The following is a 24,307-nucleotide window of genomic DNA, read 5'->3' on the forward strand; positions in this document are numbered from 1 at the left end:
GTACTGATGTTGTCTTTCTTGTGGAAATCTCTTACCACAAACAGGAAGTAAGTCTCGGTCCGAAACAGATTTGTCTCAGTGGCTTGGCGGGCCACACAAAAACCCTCAAAGAGTGTTGTGTGGCCCATAGGCTGCTGTTTGTCCACTCCTGGTGTAGGGTTGTCTTATAGATCTTTACAAATTTGTAGTCGGTCAGACTATCTAGTGCTCAACAGTATAAGTGTGACATATAACATCTGGTTTAACTTCCTAGAGATACAGTTCTGTACAGTGCCTTCTAAACAATGAAAGCTCCTTCCAAGATAAAGGTTTTGTTTAGGCATCGTTTTGTTAATACGCTGCCTCAGTCTCTTACTTCAGTCGAGTATGTTTTGGAGCTACAACTCCATTCTGAAGGACTATGTTGACATCTTTTGGAGATTACATCTGCTTCATTTTATCACCTAGCAGTAAATGAACAGTGTAGTTGTAAGTTTTATGTCAAAAAATCCCAGATAAAATATTCATCTTCTGCATTGGAAAAACTTCCACATTCACATGTACACTGCAAATAAATGTGTGTTGAATTTTTTAGTACTTCCATGCCTACTACTCCAGTAGCAATGTTACGATATTCATCCCACTGACATAAGTTGGCAATCTATAGTATCAGTTACTGAGGTGGTGTGCCCAGTGTGGGAACAGTAATTGTGGGAGTGTGTATGGATGTGTCTACACACATTCTCTTGTCTAAAGCGCCCTCCCACCCCATGACATTTGAATTAATCTTCACATCAAGTCAATTTCTTAAAATCTGATCGAAGTGTAGGGTCTGTTAGTTCAAATTTGATTATTTATCGCCCTTGCTCAAACCCAACTAAATTGTAATTTTTCTGATTTATGCATATTTATTTTTGAACCTAGCATTTATTTTTTGTTTTTGTAAAATGCAGTAAGACATATCTTGATAGTCCTACCACATGGAACATTGTTTTAGTCCATTTGATGCAGTGTTTTTGCAAAGTAGAAGATGTAATTACATTTTTATAGAAGACAATGTACTTCTGTTTGCTAACACAAATGTGGTGACTTACCACACAGTTCTACAGTTTTTGTCATTAAGACTATGTTCCTTTGATATTGGGGCTAACAAGAAGTAGCCTATTACAGGCATTTTGAGTTTGTCTGTACTATTTGCAAGAATGTATAGCACTAATATGGCAAACTATTAACCTCATCAGTTGTTTGGTTTTATGGCTGTCACAACATATAAAGTAATTTGTGAAGTCAAAGGTCACCCCACTTTCATAAGCCGGCAACCTATAGTATCAATTACTGAGGTTGTGCGCTCAACGTGGGAACAGCAATTGTGGGAATGTGTATGGATGTCTCTGCACACATTGCCATGTCCAAAGGAATCCCTCAGACATTTGAATCAGGTTCTGCATAGGTCTGTTTTTTCAGATCTATCAGAAGGTGAGTTCAGTTATTTATTTTGGTTCTCTGGACCAAACCATATGTCAAGGCATTTTTTTCCGTTTTGTAGTTATTTGTGCCTGAGCCCAACATTTTTTTATATATAGTTTGAGATGTGCATTAATAGTGTGTACTGTGTGACACACAAAAATTTTTGGTGCCTACAGTATCAAGTCTGTCAGTGTCACACAAATTTTTATTTTTAAAGGGGATCACTTAAGATTATTTCCATGGGTTCGCCCCTCAAATTCCTCCCTCATATCACAAAATTGTCATCTGATGTAGTACAAACTGAAAAAAAAAAATTCCTTTTGAAGCACAGTTTCGTATATAATTTATATTCAAAACCTTACACCTGTGTCACAGAACAAATTCTACATCGAGAATACTTTACACAAGTTTAAGGGAAGAAATGCTTCTGATAATTATTACAGTATTTAAAGACCATCAAAATATGAACAGGCTGAAATTAAGAAACAGTACATGAGACTTTGTTAATCAATTTAACTGAAAAAAGCTAAGGAGAATATTATTAACAAAATGAAAAATATGCAAAAGTGAAATGCCAAAATGAGCACTTCTCAACTGGTAGTAAATCAAAACAATCAGAATGGTTGAAAGAGAGCATAATAACATGAGCCGTAAACGAATAAGAGCTAAGCAACTAAGAGAATAGGCAAAAATGAGATCTGGCTGAACTCTGTCGGCACTTACACGGTTGTCTGATGACATAACCCATTAATGCCAAATATGCCTCACTGTCCTGATTGATACATTAATTGTATGTTCCACATAGATTTCTGCAATGTTGCTTTCCTTTTATCAGTGACAACTCTATGCAAATACCGCTGTTCTTGATTGTTAAGTGAAGGCTGTTGGCCACTGTATTGTCTGTGGTGAGAGGTAATGTCTGTAATTTGGTATTCTCGGTCACTCTTGACATTGTGGAATCAAATTCCTTAACAATTTCTGGAATGGAATGTCCCATGCGACTAGCTCCAACTACCATTTCATGTTCAAAGTCTTTTAATTATTGTGCGGCTATAATCACAACGGAAAACTTTTCACATGAATTGCCTGAGTACAGTTGACAATTCCGGCAATGCGCTGCCATTTTATACCTTGTGTATACAATATGACTGCCATATGTATATGTACGTATTGCGGTCCCATGGCTTCCGTCACCTCAGTGTATACAGTTAGCATAGTTACGTAATTTGTGAAGTCGAGATAGACCCAACTAAAATAAGCTGGCAACAGGTAGTATCAACCACAGAGGTTGTGCGCTCAATGTGGGAACAGCATTTGTGGTAATGTGTATAGATGTTTCTGCACTCACTGCAATACCCAAAGGAATCCTACAGACATTTGTGTCATGTATCTGATTTTGTTGCTCTGATATGTCACCTGATTTGACCGTTACCTGGCCCACCCATTTTACATATTATAATTCTGAGCTCTGAGGAACTGCCTTGAGCATAATTTAAGTCTTCTTGTGCCTGACTGGCACAATATTTCATTTTTTCACCAACATCATTAGGTGCTCCTCATGTACTCAACACCTCTCTCTCTCTCTCTCTTATTGTTAATATATCTATCATTAATAATCTTATGAAAAAGGTAAATTACTACTAACCGAAATATTACACGTTGAGTTGCAGAAAGGCATTACAAAAGGACTATTGCACATAAGCTTTTGGTGAAAAATGTATACACATTCACATAAGCAACCTCAACTCACACACACTTGGCCGCTATCTCCAGCGATAGGTAGTGGTCGTGAGTGTTGTGTGAGCTGTCCTTTTTTGTGTGAATGGGTGTTTTTCTTTTCTGAGGGCAGCTTTGGTTCAAAGCATATGTGTAACAATCTTTTTATTGTGCCTGTCTGCAACTCATCTGTACGGTGGGTAGCAGTCCGTGCTTTCCATAATATCAACAATATAAGGAAAAATAATAGATTGGTACTCACAGTAAAGATGACACATTGAGTTACAGAGAGCACAATGACAAGACTTTCGGCCAAAGACTTCTTCATAAAAGCAGAAAAATACACACACAACTGCCATCTTTGGCTGCTTGAAGTTGATTGCAGCTGTAACGTGGAATGAAAGCAGCAATCTAGATGATGTGGGGATGGGGAATGGGTAGCAGTGTATGTATGGTGAGAGAGAAGAGTGCTGTCTGGCATAGTGTGCAGGGGCTAGGAGGAACCATTAAAAGACTGCCTCCAGGGCCGGCCGAGTGGTTCTAGGCGCTACAGTCTGGAACCGCGCGACTGCTACGGGCACAGGTTCGAATCCTGCCTCTGGCATGGATGTGTGTGATGTCCTTAGGTTAGTTAGGTTTAAGTAGTTCTAAGTTCTAGGGGACTGATGACCTTAGCAGTTAAGTTCAATGGTTCTCAGAGCCGACTGCCTCCAAGTGCAGCATCAGGAAGCAATGAGGAATTCCATATTTCTACAGTTTTGAAAAGCATTTGATACGGTACCTCACTTCAGACTGTTAATAAAGGTACATGTATACGGAATAGGCTTCCAGATATGAGTGGCATGAAGACTACTTAAATAATAGAACCCAGTATGTTGTCCTCGAAGACGGGGGTTGCTTGGAGACTGAGTTAACATCAGGAATGTCAGGTTGTTCGCTGATGTAGTGATGTACAGCAAGGTGTCAAAAGATAAGGGACAATAGGTTGATACAAGATGATCTAGACAAAGTTTCTACTTCGTGGAAGGATGGCAGCTGGCTCTTAATGTAGAAAAATGTAAGTTAATGCCGATGAGTAGGAAAAGCAAACCCGTAATGTTCGGATACAACATTAGTAGTGTCCTGCTAGACACAGTCACATCATTTAAATGTCTGCACATAATGCTGTGAAGTGATACAAAATGCAACGAACGTGTGAGAACTGTGGTAGAAGGCAAATGGTAGACTATGGTGTATTGAGAGAATTTTAGGAAAGCGTAGTTCCTTTATAAAGGAGACTGTATATAGGATGCTAGTCTGACCTATTCTAGCTTGAGTGCTTGGGATCCGCACCAGGTGGGGTTGAAGGCAGACATCGAAGCAATTCAGAAGCGAGCTGCTAGGTTTGTTACTGGTTGTTTCGAACAGCATGGAACTGCTATGGATATGCTTCGGGAGCTCAAGTGGGAATTCCTGGAAGGAAGAAGACATTCATTTCGAGAAATGCTACTGAAAAAGTTTAGAGAACCGGTGTTTGAAGCCAACTGTAGAATGATCCTACTGCCGCCGACATACATTTTGCGTAGATTAGATTAGATTAGATTAGATTAGATTCAGTTTTCGTTACATAGACCCAAAAAATGAGATGGTTCTCGTGGGTGCGGAACATGTCAGAGAGTATAACATAAAACATTTGAATATAATACCTACTACCCTGATCATTTGTCAGGAGATTGTCGAAATAGATGAATACAATGCGGTAAACTGGAACAGCTAATATTTAAGAATTAACACGCTGTCAGAATGAAACATTGTAATGCACTATTAATAAATTTAACAAACAATGGAAAATCCAGGATGGAATGTTGTGCCTATCTGCAACCCAGTATCTCCGCTATACGGTGATTATTAATACATTTATCGTTCACAAAATACCTGATCTTGACTGTTGTGACCAGGTGTTGTCAAAACTGAAATCGAACAGACATTTTTACTTAAGCTGGCTTTACAGTCTCTGTTAAGATATTCATCTATAGAGTAGGAGTTGCCTATCAAAAACTCTTTTTAAACCATGCTTTATCTAGAACCAAGTTTTTAATGGTTGCTGGCAACTTATTGAAAATGTGTGTTCCTGAATATTGGTCACCTTTTTGGACTAAGGAAAGTGATTTAGATCTTTATGTAGATTGTTCTTATTCCTAGTATTGATGATATGTATTGAGCTATTGGTTGGAACAGACCAGGAAGATAAGATATGAGAAATTAGGGCTCAAATGGGCTCATTTTTCCTTTGCCCTATCTGTGAGTGGGACAGGGAAAGACATAACTAGTTGTGTTGCAGGGTACCTTCCACCATGCACTGTACAGTGGCTTATGGAGTATGTGTGTAAAAAAAAAAAATGGCGGAGGGGGAGGGGGGAGGATGGAAACTGGGAGTGGAAAAGGAGAGCAGCAGGGAAGTGGAAAGACGGGCAGATACATCGGCAGAGGGTGGCGCAGAAAGAGAGTGGAGAATGTGAATAGGGAGGAGGTGACAGGACAGAGGGGGCGGAAACCATTGCATGGAGGGTGTGGGGACAGTAGATTACTGTATGTTACATTTTCATATTGTTGATATTGCAACCTCAACGTCCCATTGTTAGATTTTTACCTATCTTCATTCGTCCTAAGTTCATTACACCATGATATAGTGTTTTTCAAGGTAATACAATGCAAATAAATAGGCCAAGAATACAACACAGTGTTCATAAAATGCTGTGACCTGCCCTGTGGTGGTATAATGTGTAAGTACAAAAGTAAGGAGCAGCTCAGAGCACTGTGAGCACCTGATGATGTAGGTGATTGTGCCAATCAGTTCAGATCATCCAGCTGAAAACATGGGGTCATTTGGGCCTTGCAGTGTTTTTCTTTATATATTTGTATGTTCAGATTCAAATTTGTTGTTTTATTGTCGCTCTGAACATTTGTGTCTAATAATCAAACTCTCTTCAGAATATGCACGTGTAACTATAATGGATGTCATCTCTGATCCAGTTGTGCTTGTGCTGATATTAATTCTGTAATTATATTTTGTACAATTATGTACAATAGCTCTTGCACTTCAAACTTTACAGCTTCTACTCATGACGAATTCATACGTAGGAGACTGACATTGGAATGAATTAAATCGTGCCAGCGGATTTCTTCTGTCACGCCTTGATGTCATGCAGCATTGTTATGGCACATGCATTTACTCGCTGGTGCACTGCATCAACCCAAACCGCGTTGCTGATTTATAGAGATTGCACAAAATTCGGGACTTGTGATAATACTGCGATCGCTATCTCGAAGACGTGGAGTCCCTCCATGTATGGGTCACATGCATAACAGATAACAACAACTGCAAACAGCTAGCTAATTTTAACCACTAAATTATTATATAGGTTAACTATTGTGTCTCATTCGTCAGTTAAGTAGGTGTAGGGCTGCACATCGCTCTACCATTGTGATATGTAATACCACAACCTGCTGGAGAGACTGTTGACCTTTGTATCTGATTATATTATAAAAGCCAGTGTCTTTGTCAGATGCTACTTTATTATAATTGATAAATGTAGTCAGTACTGAGTAGGTGCCTATCTGCTGCTGCTGTAATTTTTTGATCTCACGATGGCTGCAACCCGAAAGAGTTTATCAATTTTAATAGAGTAGCATTTGACAGAGACATTGCCTTGTATGATCTAGAACGTGAGAAGTTAAGTACTTTTAGCAGCATTGTTCAGACCTTTTGTAGCAGCTGTCACTATGAAGAATAAGTTTTTAGTGTGCGGGTTGGGTAGTTTTTTTACATTACATATCACTTCTTTTGCCACAGGCAAAAGTGCCAAATTTATTGGCACAGCTTCAGTGGCAGTGTCTCAATATTTACCCCACTTTCTTAAGCCGGCAACCTATAGTATCAATTACTGAGGTTGTGTGCTCAATGTGGGAACAGTAATTGTGGGAATGTGTATGGATATGTCTTCACACATTGTCACATCCAAAGGAATCCTACAGACATTTATCATCTATCTGATCTTGAGATATATATATATATATATATATATATATATCACTTGATTTGACCTGTGACAAGCCTTGCAATTTTACACGTAATTCTGAGCTCCAAGGAAATGCTTTGAGCTATATTTAAGTCTTTCCTGGTTTGCCCTGGTATGCCCTACCTATAACAGGATATATGTCAGTTATAGATGGAGGACTGCAACAGTGTACTGCCTCCAACAGCACTGCATTGTTCAAACAATTTGTGGACAATTTTACTTTAAGATTTAACAAAATAATTTTTGGTTGTAGTTTTAATTGCAATATCCAGCAGCTGTTTCACATTGCCGCAATAATAATAATAATAATAATAATGCCATGTGGCTAGGGCCTCCTGTCGGGTAGACAGTTGGCCTGGTGCAAGTCTTCAGATTTGACGCCACTTTGGCGACTTACGCGTCGATGGGGATGAAATGATGATGAGTAGGACAACACAACACCCAGTCCCTGAGCGGAGAAAATCTCCGACCCAACCGGGAATTGAACCTGGGCCCTTAGGATTGACATTCTGTCGCACTGGCCACTCACCTACCGGGGGCAGACTACAGACTCAATAAAATCTCATTTAACACTCAACACCATGGAAAAGAACTGCAAACAAATATGATAAAATGATATAGTACCCACATAATTCAGAATAATTTGGAGCCTCGGTAACAATAGCACATCTGACTATGGCAGAAAGTAAGAGGACCACAAAACTCCAACACTAACTCGGATACATTATCGTACAGAAGCAAAGACATTACTAACACAAATGACAGAACTAACAAAAATTAATGGTGCACAGTAATGTACACACGTAAATCGATGCACAGTATAGCAACTATGTTGAAGAAACAAGATTTGATACCCCCAATCAGATTTGCGGAAGTCAGATACCAAGAAACAGGTATAGCCATGTAAGTACACACTAAACAGCCAGAATTTCATATTGTGAACATTTTTATTCTTATATTTCTGATTTACGAGTTAAAACATTGTTAGCTTTGTGCCGCCCACTCCCTTTTCTTTCTTTTGAAACAGATCATCCGATGATGCTTTAATGATAAGTCTTTATTTAACATTTAATAATTTGTATTGTATACTTTAAATGATGATTTATGGATGTATGAAGCTTACATTTCTATAACATTGCTGTTGTCGCCTTACATATCAATATTAGCATCTGCTTATTCTTTGTCAGTAAAGTTTATGCCCTCCATTTTCTTGATAGACATATGTCGCTCCTTTCATTTGGATTATAATTCAGAATGTGTTTTTTGTTGAATGTATCTCTAGTTGTATTCGTATTGCATCCGCCGTTGTCTGTACTCGGCTGTTTCCTTATCATTGGACTGGACAGCCGGTTCATTTTGAATGTTTCTATTTTTAGTTAAATCTCTTGTTCTGCATCCATTCACTCTCCCTAATAACCTCATCTCTGTTTCTGGTATTTTGCTGTCATTTTTCTTTTTAGCTGTCTACTGTCTAGTGCCATTTCAAATATGTCTGTGGGTAAATAAACAGCTAACTTACCAAATATATATTGGATATTACCTTCTTCTTTCGACAATGTTCCCAGCGGGTGTGGAACCGAGGCGTGAATAGCGACGCAGTCCTGAGGATGTCGAAGAGCACGGGTGCCGGCGGCCCCTCGGGTCAGCCGACTTCGGGGCCGGGCGGAGTGGGCGGGAGGGGAGGCGGCCTCGGGGTGACGGGCGGGCCCGGCGGCCTCCGGGGACAGTCGCGCAGCCTCGGCATCCCGGGCAGAGGTGCTGGCAGTGGGCCCGGCCCCGGCGTGCTGTCCGGCTCCGCCCCCTTCTACCGCTACGACGACTCGAGTGCTGCCGGCGGTGACAGTGGTGGGGACGGCATCCGCGGTGGCAGCATCGGCTCCCTCAGGCCCGGCCGACCGTTCGTCAGGATGCAGGTGTGTTGGGAACCTTCTGAGAAGTAAACTACTCCAAATTTGTGTGATCGTAGTGTCTTCAGTTGTTGGATAATTAACCCTAGCAATATGGATGTATGTTTCATAATTTGTAGACTGAGGAGAGGGAGGGGTACTTCATGACCACCAGAGAAATGTTTAAAAAACATGAATTTCATTAATTGTGATTATTTTTCACAACATACATCTTAAAACTATACAGATGTGTAAGAAGAGTCCTTAATCTGAAAATACATTCATGACATTTGTTGCGAAAAGTCACATTCACTACTAAGACGTACATTTTTGGATTGGGTTTTACTGGAAAATTTACAGTTATTATGGAGTCTGGTATAAGAAAGCATTAAAAGCATTTTTTTTTCTTCTTCAAGATTTTAAAATGTGAAGAATATGACTAGATTACAGTATTTACAAGACCCTGCTCCCCTGCCCTTTGCTGTCCCTTGCTATTGCAAAGGGTAAGGTATTTCAAATCCATCATTGAGCAAACAGTAACGGAAACTGAGATAAATGTGGAAAGGGAATAAAACTATGGAGAAGGAATATGAACTCTGTGGTTTGCCAGTGACATTTTAATTCTTTCGGAGATGGCAAAGGTCTTGGAAGAGAAATTGAACGGCATTGGTAATGCCCTGGAAATGGATTGTAAGATGAACACAACAAAATTAAAACAGTGGTAACAAAATGTAGTAGATTAAAATGAATTAAATGTGAGGGAAAGAGATTAGAAAATGAAAAATTAAAAGTAGTAGATGAGATTTGTTATGTGGGGAGCTGAAGAAGTGATGCTACCCAAAGTAGACAAGATTTAAAAATGCAGACAGGGAATAACAAGAAAAGGCGTTTCTGAAAAGGAGAAAGTTTTTAATATCAAATTTAAATTTAAGTGTTTCTCTGTGGGTATTCAGAGTGTAGCTTTTTACAGAAGTGAAATGTGGATGATTAACAGCTCAGGTGAGGAGAGAATAGAAGCTACTGAAATTTTGTGCTACAAGATTGTGGCAAATTATATGCACGTTTTGGGTGACTGACGGGAAGGTATGGATTGGAACTGGGAGAAAGAAAATATATGGCATAACTTGACTAAATAAAGGGATTGGTTGGAAGGAAATGTGAAGTACAAAGGGATTGTCAGTTTGGTAATGGAGAGGGAGGGGGGGGGGGGGGGGGGGGAGAGAGTGAGTGAGTGAGTGAGTGAGTGAGTGTGTGTGTGTGTGAGTGTGAGTGTGTGTGTGTGTGTGTGTGTGGGGGGGGGGGGGGGGGGCAGGGGGAGCAGATTGTAGAGGGAGGCAAAGGCCCAATTACAGTAAGCAGGTCAAACGGATGTAAGGTGCGGTAATTGTGCAAAGATGCTGAAACTTGTATTTTATCATAAGATTTTGTTTCATTCATTCAAACTGTCATCAGTTATCGGAAACTAAATGTACTGACTATTTTAGTCTTGGTTTTAGTTACAAGGATGCAGTGGAGAAAGGAGATCAGGAACTAAATCCTTGTTAAAGAAAATATTTTACATAGTCCATTAAACAAAGCATAATTGGACGTTACTTGTGACTGCACCAGTGAAAGGCATATGGACATAGTGTCAACTATTTTGCAACACCACGCGCGCACGCACACACACACACACACACGTTTTAGCAGAGGAAAACAACACGGTCATATTTTAGATCAAGAAGTGTTCGCGTTGCAAATCAGTGATAACATGCCAACATCAGTGCCATATGTAAGAACACCTGGAAAAAGTACATACAAATTACACTTTTGGTTTTAGGCAGAAGTTCGGCAAAAGTTCGGTGAGTATAAATCGGAGAGTTCAGTGGCTTATGAAATGAGCTGCTTACTATAATTGTAAAAATGATTGTTTGGTCCAGACCACTGGCAATATTTCAAATGAGTAAAATGAAAAGCTTATGGAAAAATAAAAACAAAATTTTAGTAGTGCAAAGATGGATTTGAAATACCATAAACTAATATTGTATCATCTTCATGTGTTAAGCCACCTGACTGTTTTTGATTTTGGCCATCCCAAAATGTGAATGATGATTAGTAAAATACTGTGACTGAAGATTACGTACTACTAGTGATAATATTATCGACAATGTATAATGCTTGTTTGTAGCTTTAGTGGCCTTTCTTCATTTTTACTATTTATTTATAATTAATTTAAAAAATAAATTTGACTTCACCATTTTCTTTGCTCATGTAATTTTCTTTTCTTTCAACATTTTGCTAAATATTTTGATCTCTCATATGTATCATAATTTTGACCAATAATATGCTTCCACTATCACAGATAGAAGTAATTTTGACTTTTTCCCGAATGCCTTGTGTGTCTGTGTTTGTGTTTAATTTCCTTTCTCCATTAAATCTTGCATGGACCAATTTTTCCTGCCATTTCTGCGTAATGACAGCTGCCAATGTAAAAGCAGTTCCCAAAATACCACCTCTGCAGCACATCTGTTCCTACAGCACAACTGGTTTTAGACCTACTATAGTTGTAATCACGAATGATGGCGGTGGAGTTTAGGCTTGTTCTGCGCACCTACATCATGTATGTTCCGACAGCCGAAGTGTGTTCAGTGTGTTCTAAGTGCTCTCCTGTGAAAGCCATATCTAATGCAAGCATTAAATGTAATTTTAGCGAGTATTTAAGTGAATTTCGATTCCATTTCTTGAGCGTCGTCATCACTGATTGTGATAAATTCTGTATAAGTGAGATACATATTTGTAGGATATGCGCTTTCTTCAGGTGGAAAGCATGCACATGAGTGTACTGCAACTTTCGCTTGATACCGTCAACAATTCAATCCCCATCTGTGCCTTATGATGCCCAAACTGATATTGTTCGTGGATCAGACTATACTCTAGTTCCAAGACATATCTCAAGAAAATACATTTTACATGAAATCACTTTCACTCGACCAAGTATAAAAGTAAAACCTGGCTATGTAATATTGGAATAATGGTAGCTGCCATAGTAAAAGGAGGATGTTAAATTCCAGCTCATTAAGTTTACCACAAGTGATTTCATACCTCCAAAGTTCATTCCCATTTGGTACCCAGGTTTCTATAAATTTTACTAGACTTTGTATCAGGTGTGAAGCCATATGTACAATAAAAGTTGTTAGCTTACTATTCTTAAGGTTCCATGTAACAGTATATTTGGCACATATTTTATTTTCTGTGTATCGATAATGTTTACAATACTGGCAAATTGTGATGACACAACAGTAGCTTACTAGTCTACTCATTTGTCCGTCGAAAAGCAGAGTTCAGAGCGCAACTGGTCGGATCGTAATGGCACGGACCACGAGTGGGGCGGGGGTTCCGGACCGGGCAGCTCCGCCCTCGGCACCAGCCCCCGCAAGGACTTCGGGCGCGGCTTCGACAGCTGGCGGAGGCAGGGGCGCAACACGGTCAACTCCGAGCAGGACGACGACCCACCGGCTCCTGGAGGTTGGAGGAGCTCTACCACCAAGTGGAGTGGTGAGTTTGCCATAGTTGTCCACAATGTCTTAAAGAAGGCAAATGTTACGTGTACTAGTGTTTTTATCTACCACTTAATACTTTTTCACCTCTGGCAATATTGGAGGTAGTGCTAACATCACCTACTTATGTTCCATTGTTCGTGAAAATGTAATATTCTTCACTGTCATTTAATCTCCTTGTAAATATTATGTTTCTGTTCTGCTCTTTTCTATACCTCCAGACATCACCATGCACCAGCCAGTAAGGATGAACGATTAGTTGGGGTGTTATTTAGTGATAGCCACAGTATGTACATTATTAAGCAAATGTTTTTCTGAGTAACGTGACATACAAATGTACATGAGGTATGTCACTTGCCTTTTGATTCTTGTCATTCCCTTTTGATTCTTGTCATTCCTCCCTTACCCACAACTCCAGCTCCAGTTAGAATATATGTACCCCACTTACATAAGCCGGCAATCTATAGTATCAATTACTGAGGTTGTGTGCTCAATGTGGGAACATCAATTGTGGGAATGTGTATGGATGTGTCAGCACACATTGCCATATCCAAAGGAATCCTTCGGACATTTGAATTTGGCGCTACATCGGGTTAATTTTTTCGGATCTACCAAAAGTTAAATTCAATTATTTATTTTGGTTGTTCTTGTCAAAACCATACGTTAAGCCATTTGTTCTGTTCAGTAGTGTTTTACATTTTAGCCCAGCTTCTGCTTCTGCTTCTTTTTTAGTTCAAGATGTGTGTTAATGTTGTGTACTGTCATTTTCCATCAGGCAACACATTGTATAGTTTCAATAAATACTTTTTTTGTGTGTGTGTAGATCTAATTACATATAACTAGAAGCAAATATTTTTGTAGCTTGCTGGAGTGAATATGGTGATTCACTCTGTTTTCATTATTAAGATCATGAATCCTATGACATGATAGCTAACATAGTGTATAGCATCTTTGCCATATCAGTGTTAGATATTTTTGTAAGCAGCAGTCACAAATATTTTGTTTAGCAGGGTTAATAGTTCTCTGAGCTATTATAACAGATGAAGATACGATAATTGAGTAATTTGTGAAATCGAGATTGACCCCACTGAAATAAGCCGGCAGCCTATAGTATCAATTCCTGAGGTTGTGCGCTCGATGTGGGAACAGCAATTGTGGGAATGTGTATGGATATGTCTGCACGCATTGCCATGTCCAAAGGAATCCCACAGACATTTCTGCCTCGCATCCTATATTTTTGTACTGGTGTTATATGGCCCATTAAGTAACCTGATTTGACTGGCAAAAATTGATAAAATTTAGTCTGGAATGATGATAATTATTTTCAATCATAAGAAGAAAAAAAACTAGTTTTTTCTTTCCGTGTGATTTGAATTGCATATAGAACAGCTCATAAGAGTTGAAAAGTAGATGGTCTAATCGTAATAACTGAGAAATCAATGTGTTTTTTACTGTTTAGTTGCATTTATTGCTGTTGCCTCGTTTGTATTATCAAGATATAATTTCTGGTGATACGATTTCTGTCAGGAAAAAGTGTGATAGGTAAATCATTTATTTCTTGGATTCTATTGGGACTTCCAAAAATTACGCCCCTTTCTTGTGCTAAGAGCTCATAGCATCAATTACAGAGGTTACATGTTCAATGTGTTAGCATTAATTGTGAGAATGTGTGTGGCTATGCTCATGTCTGTTGCCTTGTCTAACGTAAACCCAGAGACATTTGTGTTTTCCAACTGATATCATTGGGCTTTTCTGTCATATTTGGTGATAAGATTTTGGACCATGCTGTAAATACTGAAACCTAAGAAAGGGAGATACATTTACAGAGAAACCAATGTATTCCTTAGTGTTGAGCCATAGCTGCCGCCTCGTTAATTGCATTACCAAATATTAATTTCCTTGGATGTGGTGGAGCTTACAGAAAAATAATACATAAATCATTTCTTGATTTAATTCTGTGTTACACTTTTGCTCACAATTCCAATTGTTAGAAGTATACCCCCACATACATATCCAAGCAGATTGTTGTATCAGTTAGCGAGATTGTGCACTCTATGTGAATACAGTTACTGTGAGAATGTGTGTGGATGAACATGCTCTTTTTGCAATGTCCAAAGGAGTCCGACGTAAATTTGTGCCACTGGTCCTATTTCTGAATCCCAGACTCATATGACCCCTCCAGTAACCTGATTTGACAACCAAAAGGTTGCCAAAATTTTGTCTGTAATGTGTCCCACAGATTTGGAAAACTTTATCGATTATATTTGCAATTTGTGGCTACCGTGAGTATCTTTGCAACCTGCGCCAGCTCCCACTGTGTATGGAATGTTATCCTCAGTAGTGATAGAAATAGCATCACATAAGTTAGTTAGTAAAATGCCTTTTTAAGTTTAATTTTTATTTCTACTTTTTCCCATACTGAATAGTTACATACGAGAACTCATCAGTGTTGAAAATGTGTCGTGTAAATGGTGTATTGATTGAATTTTTCTGTGCCATGTTGCCTACAATTTCTGTGCCAGTATTTTGATGTTAACCCCACATTCTTAAGCCGGCAATCTGTAGTATCAATTACTGAGATTGTGTGCTCAATGTGGGAACAGCAATTGTGGGAATGTGTATGGATGTTTGTGCACACATTGCCATATCCAAAGGAATCCCTCAGACACCTGAATAAATTTTAAAAAATATATTGGCTCAGCCACTTGTTTATAGTGTAAAACACTAAGATTGAGGTGTTTCGGAAGTCAAGCCACCATCATCAGAATAAGAAAAAGTAAAAGAACCTGTTAAAACTCGCTAAAATGGAACATGCCCCAGGCAGTTTATAATAAAATTAAAACATCGTGGCTACTTCCCTTGTTTGCAGCCGTGTCTTCCAAGGTGCATCTCCACATAGTCGTCACAATATAAAAAACTCAAAAATGGTGTTGCCTATGGTGTTAAACATCTAACCACATGGCTTCCTCATGTATCGTCGTAAACGCCCGTGCGTATTCGTTGATACCACACACCACGTAGCCAAACACGACACTGAAACGTGAGTGAGCTCACATGCGAGTAAACAAGGAAGTGTCGGAGATGTCTATACAAACAGATAATGTATACATGTTCCAAGGACCTCATGAAATGATGGTATCCTACAAATTGCTAAAAATGTAGTTACTAAAAAAAAACCAGTGAAATGTTTCAAAATGTTATTTATATCACCAGTTAGATGTTCATTCAGTGTGTTTTGATTATCCACACTATGTATCGTAATTTCCAGATGTTCTAATAAACCCAGCTTTTTGCCTTTGTCCTGTCTATATGAAATAATGAGATCCTGATCTATTCCCAACATGGGATGTCCTGTTTCCCAAATATGCGTGGCTACAGCTGACTTTTCAAAATTAGTAAGCCGGAAAACATCGCTATGTTCTTTGTAACGTACTTTAAAGGACCTACCAGTTTGGCCTACATAGCTTGCCTTGCACGTGTTACACTGAATTTTATAGACCCTCAGCTCTCTCATATTTATCGCTTGCCTGCTGCAATCTATTTCTTTTTTTACTATTCTGATGATGGAAGCTTGACTTCTGAAACGTGTTAACCTTAGTGTTTTACACTATAAACAAGTGGTTGAGCCGATATATTTTTTAACTTCGACATTCACAACCACGACCTCTCATCCAGTATGGATAAAATCAAAACCTGAATCAAGCTCTGCATCCAGTCTATTTTTTAAAATGTGCCAGAAGTCATTCTGTTATTTATTAGTTTGGTTCTGCTTGACCAAAATCTGTTATATTTTGTTCTATTTGTTTTTTAACCAAGGATTTTTATTTTCATTTTGTGAAATGTGTAAGTAATATGTACTAAGTCCCTGTCAGGTAAGACATTTTATGGTTCCAGTAGATACTGTAGTTTTGAAAAGTGTGCAAGCTAACGTCCCAAAGACATTAGAGCTCACATGCGGTTCCTCTTTGTCGAAACATCTTGGCCCAAACTTTCCTCGTGTCGCATCACAAGTCCTAAATTAGACACTTGTGACCGTTTGGTTAAATTGTCTGGCTGGTGGCAAATCTGCAAAAGACAAAGTTAATATAACATATAATAACAGTAATAATAACATCGGGAACTAAATTAACAACCCATAAATGATGTAGGCCACACAGTTGTGCTGTGGTTAGAATAATGTTTATTCAGAAAGCAAATTAATAGTGAAAGTGGACATATTTAGAATTACTATTACACTCATCAGTGCTGAAAAGTGTCTTGTAAATTGTGTATTGATTGATGTCCATCTGACACAGTTCGATCATTCATAATCACATTGCGAATTACCAATTCAGTACTCCACCTTGTTAACGACGCGAAAAGTTAGTTCATACCAGGCGTGCAGCTGCTCACTTCCTAGCTGCCTAAAGACTGACCGTCCACTTTTGCATTTGTATCTGAACTGTGCCCTTTGGTGTCTCCAGTTGAACTGTACTCTTTGGTGTCTAGCTCAGAACTGTCCCTCTCTGCGCGTCTCCGGCCAAGTTTACCCACGCGCTGAACATCGTCACTCAACTGACTAGGGCAGTTCCCTTTCTTGAAGCTGTCCATCTGATTGACTACACCTTATTCTACATTATTTTACATTTTAACATATTTAAATAATCAAAGTTTGACCACCTTCACATTCTAAATAAAGTAACAATAATATTGATTGTTAGATTCTTGTACATAAAACCAATACAATTCCCTTCTTAACTTTGACTGTCAGAGCCAGTAGCCTTGCACCAGTGTGCTTTCTGATAAATAAATAAAGAACAAAAATAACTATTATGCACTAATCTTTACAACAAATATTCTGTTACATAATGATTCAGTAAGGTGTCGTGCTGTCATCGTTCAATGTGTTTTGTGTGGACGAAATGGTGATGTGATGCTTAACTGAAAAAGTGATAATTTAAATTTACTGTATCTTTTAAACAAATGAAGTTACAAAGTTGATATTTACAACATTCATCATTTTAATGATGTGCTTCTATATCAAATGTCGATCGTCAAGATCAACTAAAGAGTTCAGATTTCAGTGTTAAAGTCTTTGTTACAAAACTTATGAATCTCACTTTAAACAGTAAATCCTAAATGATTATAGATATGATCAGTATTAAAGTTTTATTGGGATCACCATGAAAATTCATGGAGGATGGCAGATTAAAATTACTGTGGCTCGATTCCCTACATTACTACAGAATTAAATAGTTTCCATAAATGTTTCCCTTAATAGCTGATCTTAGGTCCGCCATATTTAACACTGCTATATCTCCTTGGCCACAGAAGCCTTCTACTGGGTTTCCCTATGATATAGGTTCTTGTCTGTCTCACTCACACACTACAGTGCTTAGGCCTCAATAGGCACCTGTGAGTTTCCCCATCTCTATATGAAATGCCCTTTGTGGCATCCGGTTCTGGATCTACAATTCCTGTAGGCTGACTCTTTCGGCCATATATTTAAATGAGAGTGCAATGCTTGTTAACTCACAAGTGGAAAAGTCCAACGTACGAGGGTCAGTCAAAAAGTAATGCCTCCTATTTTTTTTCTACGTTTAATTGTCAGGAAATTTAAATGCAATTACATAGGTTGAAAACCACAACATTGAGGATCATTTTGTCATTTTTCAATGTAATCTCCGCCCATCTCTACAGTTTTGGTCCATCTTTGAACAAGGGCATGTATCCCAGCACGGTAAAAATCACAGCTCTGCTTCCTAAGCCATTGACGCACGGATGTTTTGACGGCCTCCTCATCTTCAAAATGAATCCCACAATGAGCTTCTTTTAGTGGCCCGAACAGATGGAAGTCTGATGGTGCCAGGTCAGGGCTGTATGGGGGATGAGGCAAAACTTCCCATCCAATTTTGACAATCTCGTCAGAGGTGTGACGACTGGTGTGTGGTCTTGCATTGTCATGCAAAAGAAGAACATCTGCCATTGATTTTGTTGGGCGAACTCGCTGAAGACGTGCTTTAAGTTTTTTGAGGGTTGTGGCGTATTGAACAGAATTTATTGTGCATCCCTGCTCCAAAAAATCAACCAGAATCACACCCTCTGTATCCCAGAAAACTGTTGCCCTAACTTTCCCTGCCAATCGCACAGTTTTGAATTTTTTCTTCCTCAGCGAGCTTGTGTGACGCCACTCCATTGACTGCCTCTTTGATTCGGGTTCAAAAAAATGCACCCATGTTTCGTCCCCGGTCACAATTTTTTTCAGAAACTCATGTCCCTCCAAACGGAAGCGCTGCAAGTGTTGGGAGGCTATTGTTTTCCTTGCCTCTTTATTCTGATCGGTTAACATTCTTGGAACCCACCGTGCACAAACTTTTGAGTACCCCAATTGTTTAATAATCGTGATCACACTGCCTTTACTAAGAGAAATAATGCGACACACTTCATCTGCAGTCACCCGACGGTCACCACGAATGATGTCATCAACTTGCTGAATGTTGTGTGGAGTCACTGCACTCACCGGCCTGCCGCTCCGCTTTTCGTCAGTCAACGGTGTTTGCCCTTCAGCTTCCTTACGACGACGAACCCATCGTCTAACAGTGCTGACATCCACTGTCACAACACCATACACCTTCTTCAGTCTTTCATGAATGCGTATGGGCGTTTCACCTTCTGCATTCAAGAATTCAATCACACAACGCTGTCTCAAACGAACATCGATGTCGGCCATCTTACAAACTTCTGCTGTGCTGCCACCTGTTGACACAGAAAGTTATTACTGCAGTGGTTTGCAGAAGAAGGTTTGAGGAATGGCGCCAAATTCACATTTTTCACTTAACTTAATTTTTTTAAGTAGAAAAAAAATGGGAGGCATTACTTTTTGACCGACCCTCGTAAATTTGTGTCACTGGGCCTATTCCTGTGTCCCGGCATCATATGACCCCTGCAGTAACCTGTTTTGACAGCCAAAAGGTTGTCACAATTTTGTCTGTAATATATCTCACTGATTATATCTGTAATTTGTGGCTACCATGAGTATCTTTACAAGCTGCTCCAGCTCCCATTGTGTGTGGAATGTTATCCTCAGAAGTGATAGCAATAGCATCATATAAGTTGGTTAGTAAAATGCCTTTTTAAGTCTAATTTTTATTTCTACTTTTTCCTACACCATAAATCGTCATGATCAAGAACTTGTCAGTGCTGGAAATATGATATGTAAATTGTGTATTGATTGAAAATTTCTGTGCCAGTATTTTGATATTAACCCCACATTCTAAAGCCGGCAATCTGTAGTATCAATTACTGAGGTTGTGTGCTCAATGTGGGAACAGCAATTGTGGGAATGTGTATGGATGTTTGTGCACACATTGCCGTATCCAAAGGAATCCCTCAGACACCTGAATCAAGCTCTGCCAGAAGTCATCTGTTATTTATTAGTTTGGTTCTGCTTGAGACCAAGCCATGTGATATTTTTTTCTATTTGTTTTTTAACCATGGATTTTTATTTTGTGAAATGCGTGAGTAATATGTACTGAGTCCCTGTCAGGTGAGACATTTTATGGTTCCAGTAGATACTATAATTTTGAAAAGTGGAAGATGTAATAATATGTATGTTGAAGCAAATTTATTTGTTGTTTGTGGGGGAAAATATGATGATTTTGTCACGCAGTTTTTGTTACTAAGATCATGCATCCAATGATACGATAGTTAACAGAAAGTGTAAAGATTACATGTTTTTGCAAACACTAGTGACAAATCTTTTGCCTTATTGAGGTTAATAGCTTTTGAGGCTATTACAACATATACAATTATTGGAAATAAATAATTTGTGAAGTCAAAGTTGACCCCACTAAAATAAGCCGGCAACCTATGGTATCAATTATTGAGGTTGTGTGCTCATCGTGGGAACAGCAATTGTGGGAATGTGTATGGACGTTTCTGCACACATTGCCATGTCCAAAGGAATCCCACAGACATATTTATCAAGCCCTATTCGAATCTACATGAACATTATTTGCGATATTGCTGTGTGACAAACTTTCGCTACTGGCTACCATGTCTTTCATATTGTTATTGTATTTCATTTTCTTTGCAGGTGAACGGTGACTATTGGTAGCATGTTGACAATAGATGAACTAAAATATTTGCTTGACTTTCATGAAGCGGCGCCATGAAACAATTGTGAAATATTTAGTGTGTATTTATATTGATAAAAAGTTACAGTATGTTATTTTTTAGAGCCACAATGTCAGCAATACAGTGTATTTTACCTCTCGCACGTTTACCATGTTGGTGCAAATAGATATTGTACACTCTAATTTGTATAGGAAGAGGAGGCAGAAACTAAGTGAGGACACGTTTGTGATGTATCCATTTCAAAAGTGGGACTGTCAGGATGGAATAACTATAATATGAATTGGGATAGTTTGTTACCACATGGATGAGGCATGGAGTAAAAGTAGACCAAACCATTAGACAGAGCCCATCAGAGAAGGACCACATTCTTCGATGAACAACTCTCACATGCATGGCCAATCACACTGAGTATCATGCTATAATGTTGTAATATAGACGAACTATGCAGAAGTACCAGATCAGTCATCATTGCTAACTTTGTTGCGGATGTTTCCTACACACTATCAGTATTTTTTCACATTCATCCCAAAGTATGTTGCTCTCATTACTGCGCGAGATATCGGACGTGCAGCACTTCTTGAACCCTGTGATGCTTGAATATGGTAATATTGTTCAACTTTGAGACAATTCACTTGCATGCAGGGTTACTTTCAAGTGCAAGATATTACCCACTGGTCAGCCCTGTTTGATTTTCTTGAATAATCAGCAGTTTGCGGCTTAGTGTCCACTGAAGACCTATGTTGCATGGGAGCTTCATCCAAACACACTGCCAGTATCTCTATTAGATTTACTTCTCACATAATGAATAATTGTAAATTTGAATTTTGCACCAAATTATGCCCAATCCTGAAGCTAGTTGATGATTTTCTTTCGACAATACTGCTCTGTTGCTTAAGACTAAATTTTACTCTTTAGCTATTGAAAAACTGTATTAGTCTTGCTGCATAAAATGGTGAAACTATGAACACTGTAATAACCATTTCTGAAATGAACCATTAAAAATTGTGACGTTTATGTTATCACCCGATTTATGACGCTTTTGAAACTCACTTCATATTGTTGCTCTATTTAGAACTAAAAGGTTTCCATGTGTAGGATTGCCCAGATAAACCACACATTAATTTCTTGTGGCCAGATTTTGAGGATAAAGTGTGAATTATATTCAGGCCAGTATGGTATATGCCATTCGTCGACACACAAAAATAATGTGTGTTGGAAGCTGTAACTGTTCTACATGGGATATTCTGCATGTTACCTGAGGCATAAAACTTATTCGTTTAATTTTTGTTTTTGCAAGTTTCTTCCTCACTTTAGAGACTCTACTACAGTTTCAATGTGCCAGCAGGTCGCACCGGTGGCAGTAGTTGGCGCTCGGACTCTGAACCTAACAAGGACGCGGGCGGCTGGTCGGTCCCACGCAGTAACAGCAACTCGTGGGGCGACGACCACATATCATCCCGCGGTCCCCACCCGCACGTGCACAGGCCTTGGGATCCACAGCCGCACGCCCACACTCACCCTGCGGCGCACGGGACGGACAGCGACTCTGTGTCTGGGCCACTGCCCGAATGGTAAGTCGAGCTATTCACCTTACATGCACACATCACTGAATACCTGTAACCATTGTTGATAGCTATAATTTCACTAGTTTGGACAAGCTTTAATTGTCAAGGCTTTCCTTGCAGATCAAATGAATATTCATGTTTCAGATTAGCCACAGTTCCATCATAAAGATATCTTGTGCCTTCCACAATAAATAAATCAATAAATAGCAAATACCTGAGAGCCCTATGGTAGAAACCAGATTTTTGAACTATATTACTAAAATGCTGTCCCAGAATGTAGTATCAGTTGGAGTGTAACGGCAAATTTATTGTAATTATTGATCGAATTTAAAAATCAAAGATACTGTCATAATGTATTCATTAAGAGGTATAATCTTACGTTAAAAGTTTAAGGGTATAAGACAGAAAATCTGTGTTTATTGAGGCAACATTACTGATATAGGTTTTATTCATCTGTTATTTGAGAATCGGAGCCCTTAGCGACTTTCGACAATGTTTAAACATTATTTCAAATCTTTTCTCACTGACACACAATAATGAAAGGGAGAAGCTTACCTGTTTCTACATTCTCACTGTTCATGCAACAGGCTTCAGAGTAAGGCATGACATTTTAATCCATCACTTCCTTGCAATTGTTTGCATCACACTTTGTATACAGTACATGCGTATAGCACTTAATGTACCTGCAAAATAGTGTCATTGTACGGCACGTAGTTCAGGCGTTATGATGTCATAAACATTTGATATGTGTGGAAAGCTAGCTTTTAAAATGGAGCACAAATTACTGCATTTATATTCCAAAAGAAAAACAGTCTTAGTTGCAGGGGAACAATGCTTTTATTAACATATTTCACCCTTGTGACGCCCCAGAAGAGCAAAATGCGTCAATAAAAGTATTGTTGGCCCTGCAACCAAGAGTGTTTTTCTTTTGTGGTTGCTGTACCAGATACATTATGCAGTTTGACAAATTGCACAGTTCATATTCATCCAGCGTTTCATAATGAGAATGCTTAGCGACTTGCAAAAAACTTCTATGTATAATTTCAAACCTCTCTTAAACTTTTCCACATAAATGCTTAAAGGAAAATGTTTAACACAATAATGCATTTGTGTTGTTATCAGCACAGCTCATATCTGCACGGGAGTTTGATCCTTTAAAGAATTAGGTATTCGCTGGTATGCTGCTAAGGTGAAATTATAGATGAGGCCTGTATAAATGTTTAGAATTGAGAGCTAGAGGCACACATTTGCAAGAAGTAGGGTGTGTCATGTGTTTTGTTGGTAGGAAAGTGAAGTGCTACATTATAGTGTGTCTGTGTGCGTGTGTGCGGGGGAAGGGGGGACGGCGTGTCACACAGGTCAGAGGATATTCTTGACAACTTTGGTTCTGATCTTAGGAAAATAGTATTTGTGTATCTTGTAAATTGGAACAGTTTTCTGGAAGCACACCCATACCAACTAATACTTGCAGGTGTCTGCCTGCCCCCAGCCGTCTCAAACTAACAGCATACTAAGAACTTTAATATACAGGACTCATGTAGTATCCACCACTGACAGCGTGCAGGGCAAATTCTAAATGTATTCAGTAAAAACATGTACAAAAACCAAATTGAGATACCCGCAAATGAAAATGCCAGCCCAGTGCAAGGAGGAGCATGAAGAAAGAGCTGTCAAGTTCTCTGGAAAATAATCTGTCACAAAAGGCAGATATATGAAATTCTTTGTGTGTGTGTGTGTGTGTGTGTGTGTGTGTGTGTGTGTGTGTGTGTGTGTGTGTGTGTGTAGGGAGGAGTGGGGGGGGGGGGGAGGGGAGGTTAAAAGGTACATAGGACAAACAATACGCGCTGAATAAGAACAGTGCATCTAATGCCAGTTACACACTGCCTTCTACAACATAGTGTCTGCAGTGGCTGGACATTGTATTTCCACTGGTCATTCCATTGAGCATGGGAAAGTCGGGATATTGGTCAGTCTAATCCTGTTGG

At 39.1% G+C, this 24,307-nt stretch overlaps 1 protein-coding gene and 2 non-coding genes across 22 annotated transcripts in view; all 3 read left to right on the forward strand.

The window, feature by feature from the left end:
* LOC126295205 (GRB10-interacting GYF protein 2) overlaps nucleotides 1-24,307 on the forward strand; it is a 169,072-nt gene that overhangs the window by 20,748 nt on the left and 124,017 nt on the right. For 8 of the 20 annotated variants that reach the window (XM_049987532.1, XM_049987536.1, XM_049987526.1 and 5 more), the window contains 3 exons: nucleotides 8,786-9,133; nucleotides 12,424-12,640; nucleotides 22,103-22,328. In XM_049987532.1, the coding sequence (XP_049843489.1) occupies nucleotides 8,786-9,133; nucleotides 12,424-12,640; nucleotides 22,103-22,328 (791 nt within the window). Of the gene's footprint in view, nucleotides 1-8,785; nucleotides 9,134-12,420; nucleotides 12,641-22,099; nucleotides 22,329-24,307 lie in introns of all 20 variants that reach the window. The other 12 variants (XM_049987521.1, XM_049987524.1, XM_049987530.1 and 9 more) reach the window with 3 other exon arrangements.
* On the forward strand, nucleotides 15,178-15,310 carry LOC126295523 (small nucleolar RNA snoR639/H1). The gene has a single exon (XR_007552504.1). It is a non-coding gene; the product is annotated as a small nucleolar RNA snoR639/H1 (small nucleolar RNA).
* On the forward strand, nucleotides 20,465-20,597 carry LOC126295524 (small nucleolar RNA snoR639/H1). Its single transcript, XR_007552505.1, has one exon. It is a non-coding gene; the product is annotated as a small nucleolar RNA snoR639/H1 (small nucleolar RNA).

Source organism: Schistocerca gregaria, chromosome 11, assembly GCF_023897955.1.
Source record: "Schistocerca gregaria isolate iqSchGreg1 chromosome 11, iqSchGreg1.2, whole genome shotgun sequence".
NCBI lineage: Eukaryota > Metazoa > Arthropoda > Insecta > Orthoptera > Acrididae > Schistocerca > Schistocerca gregaria.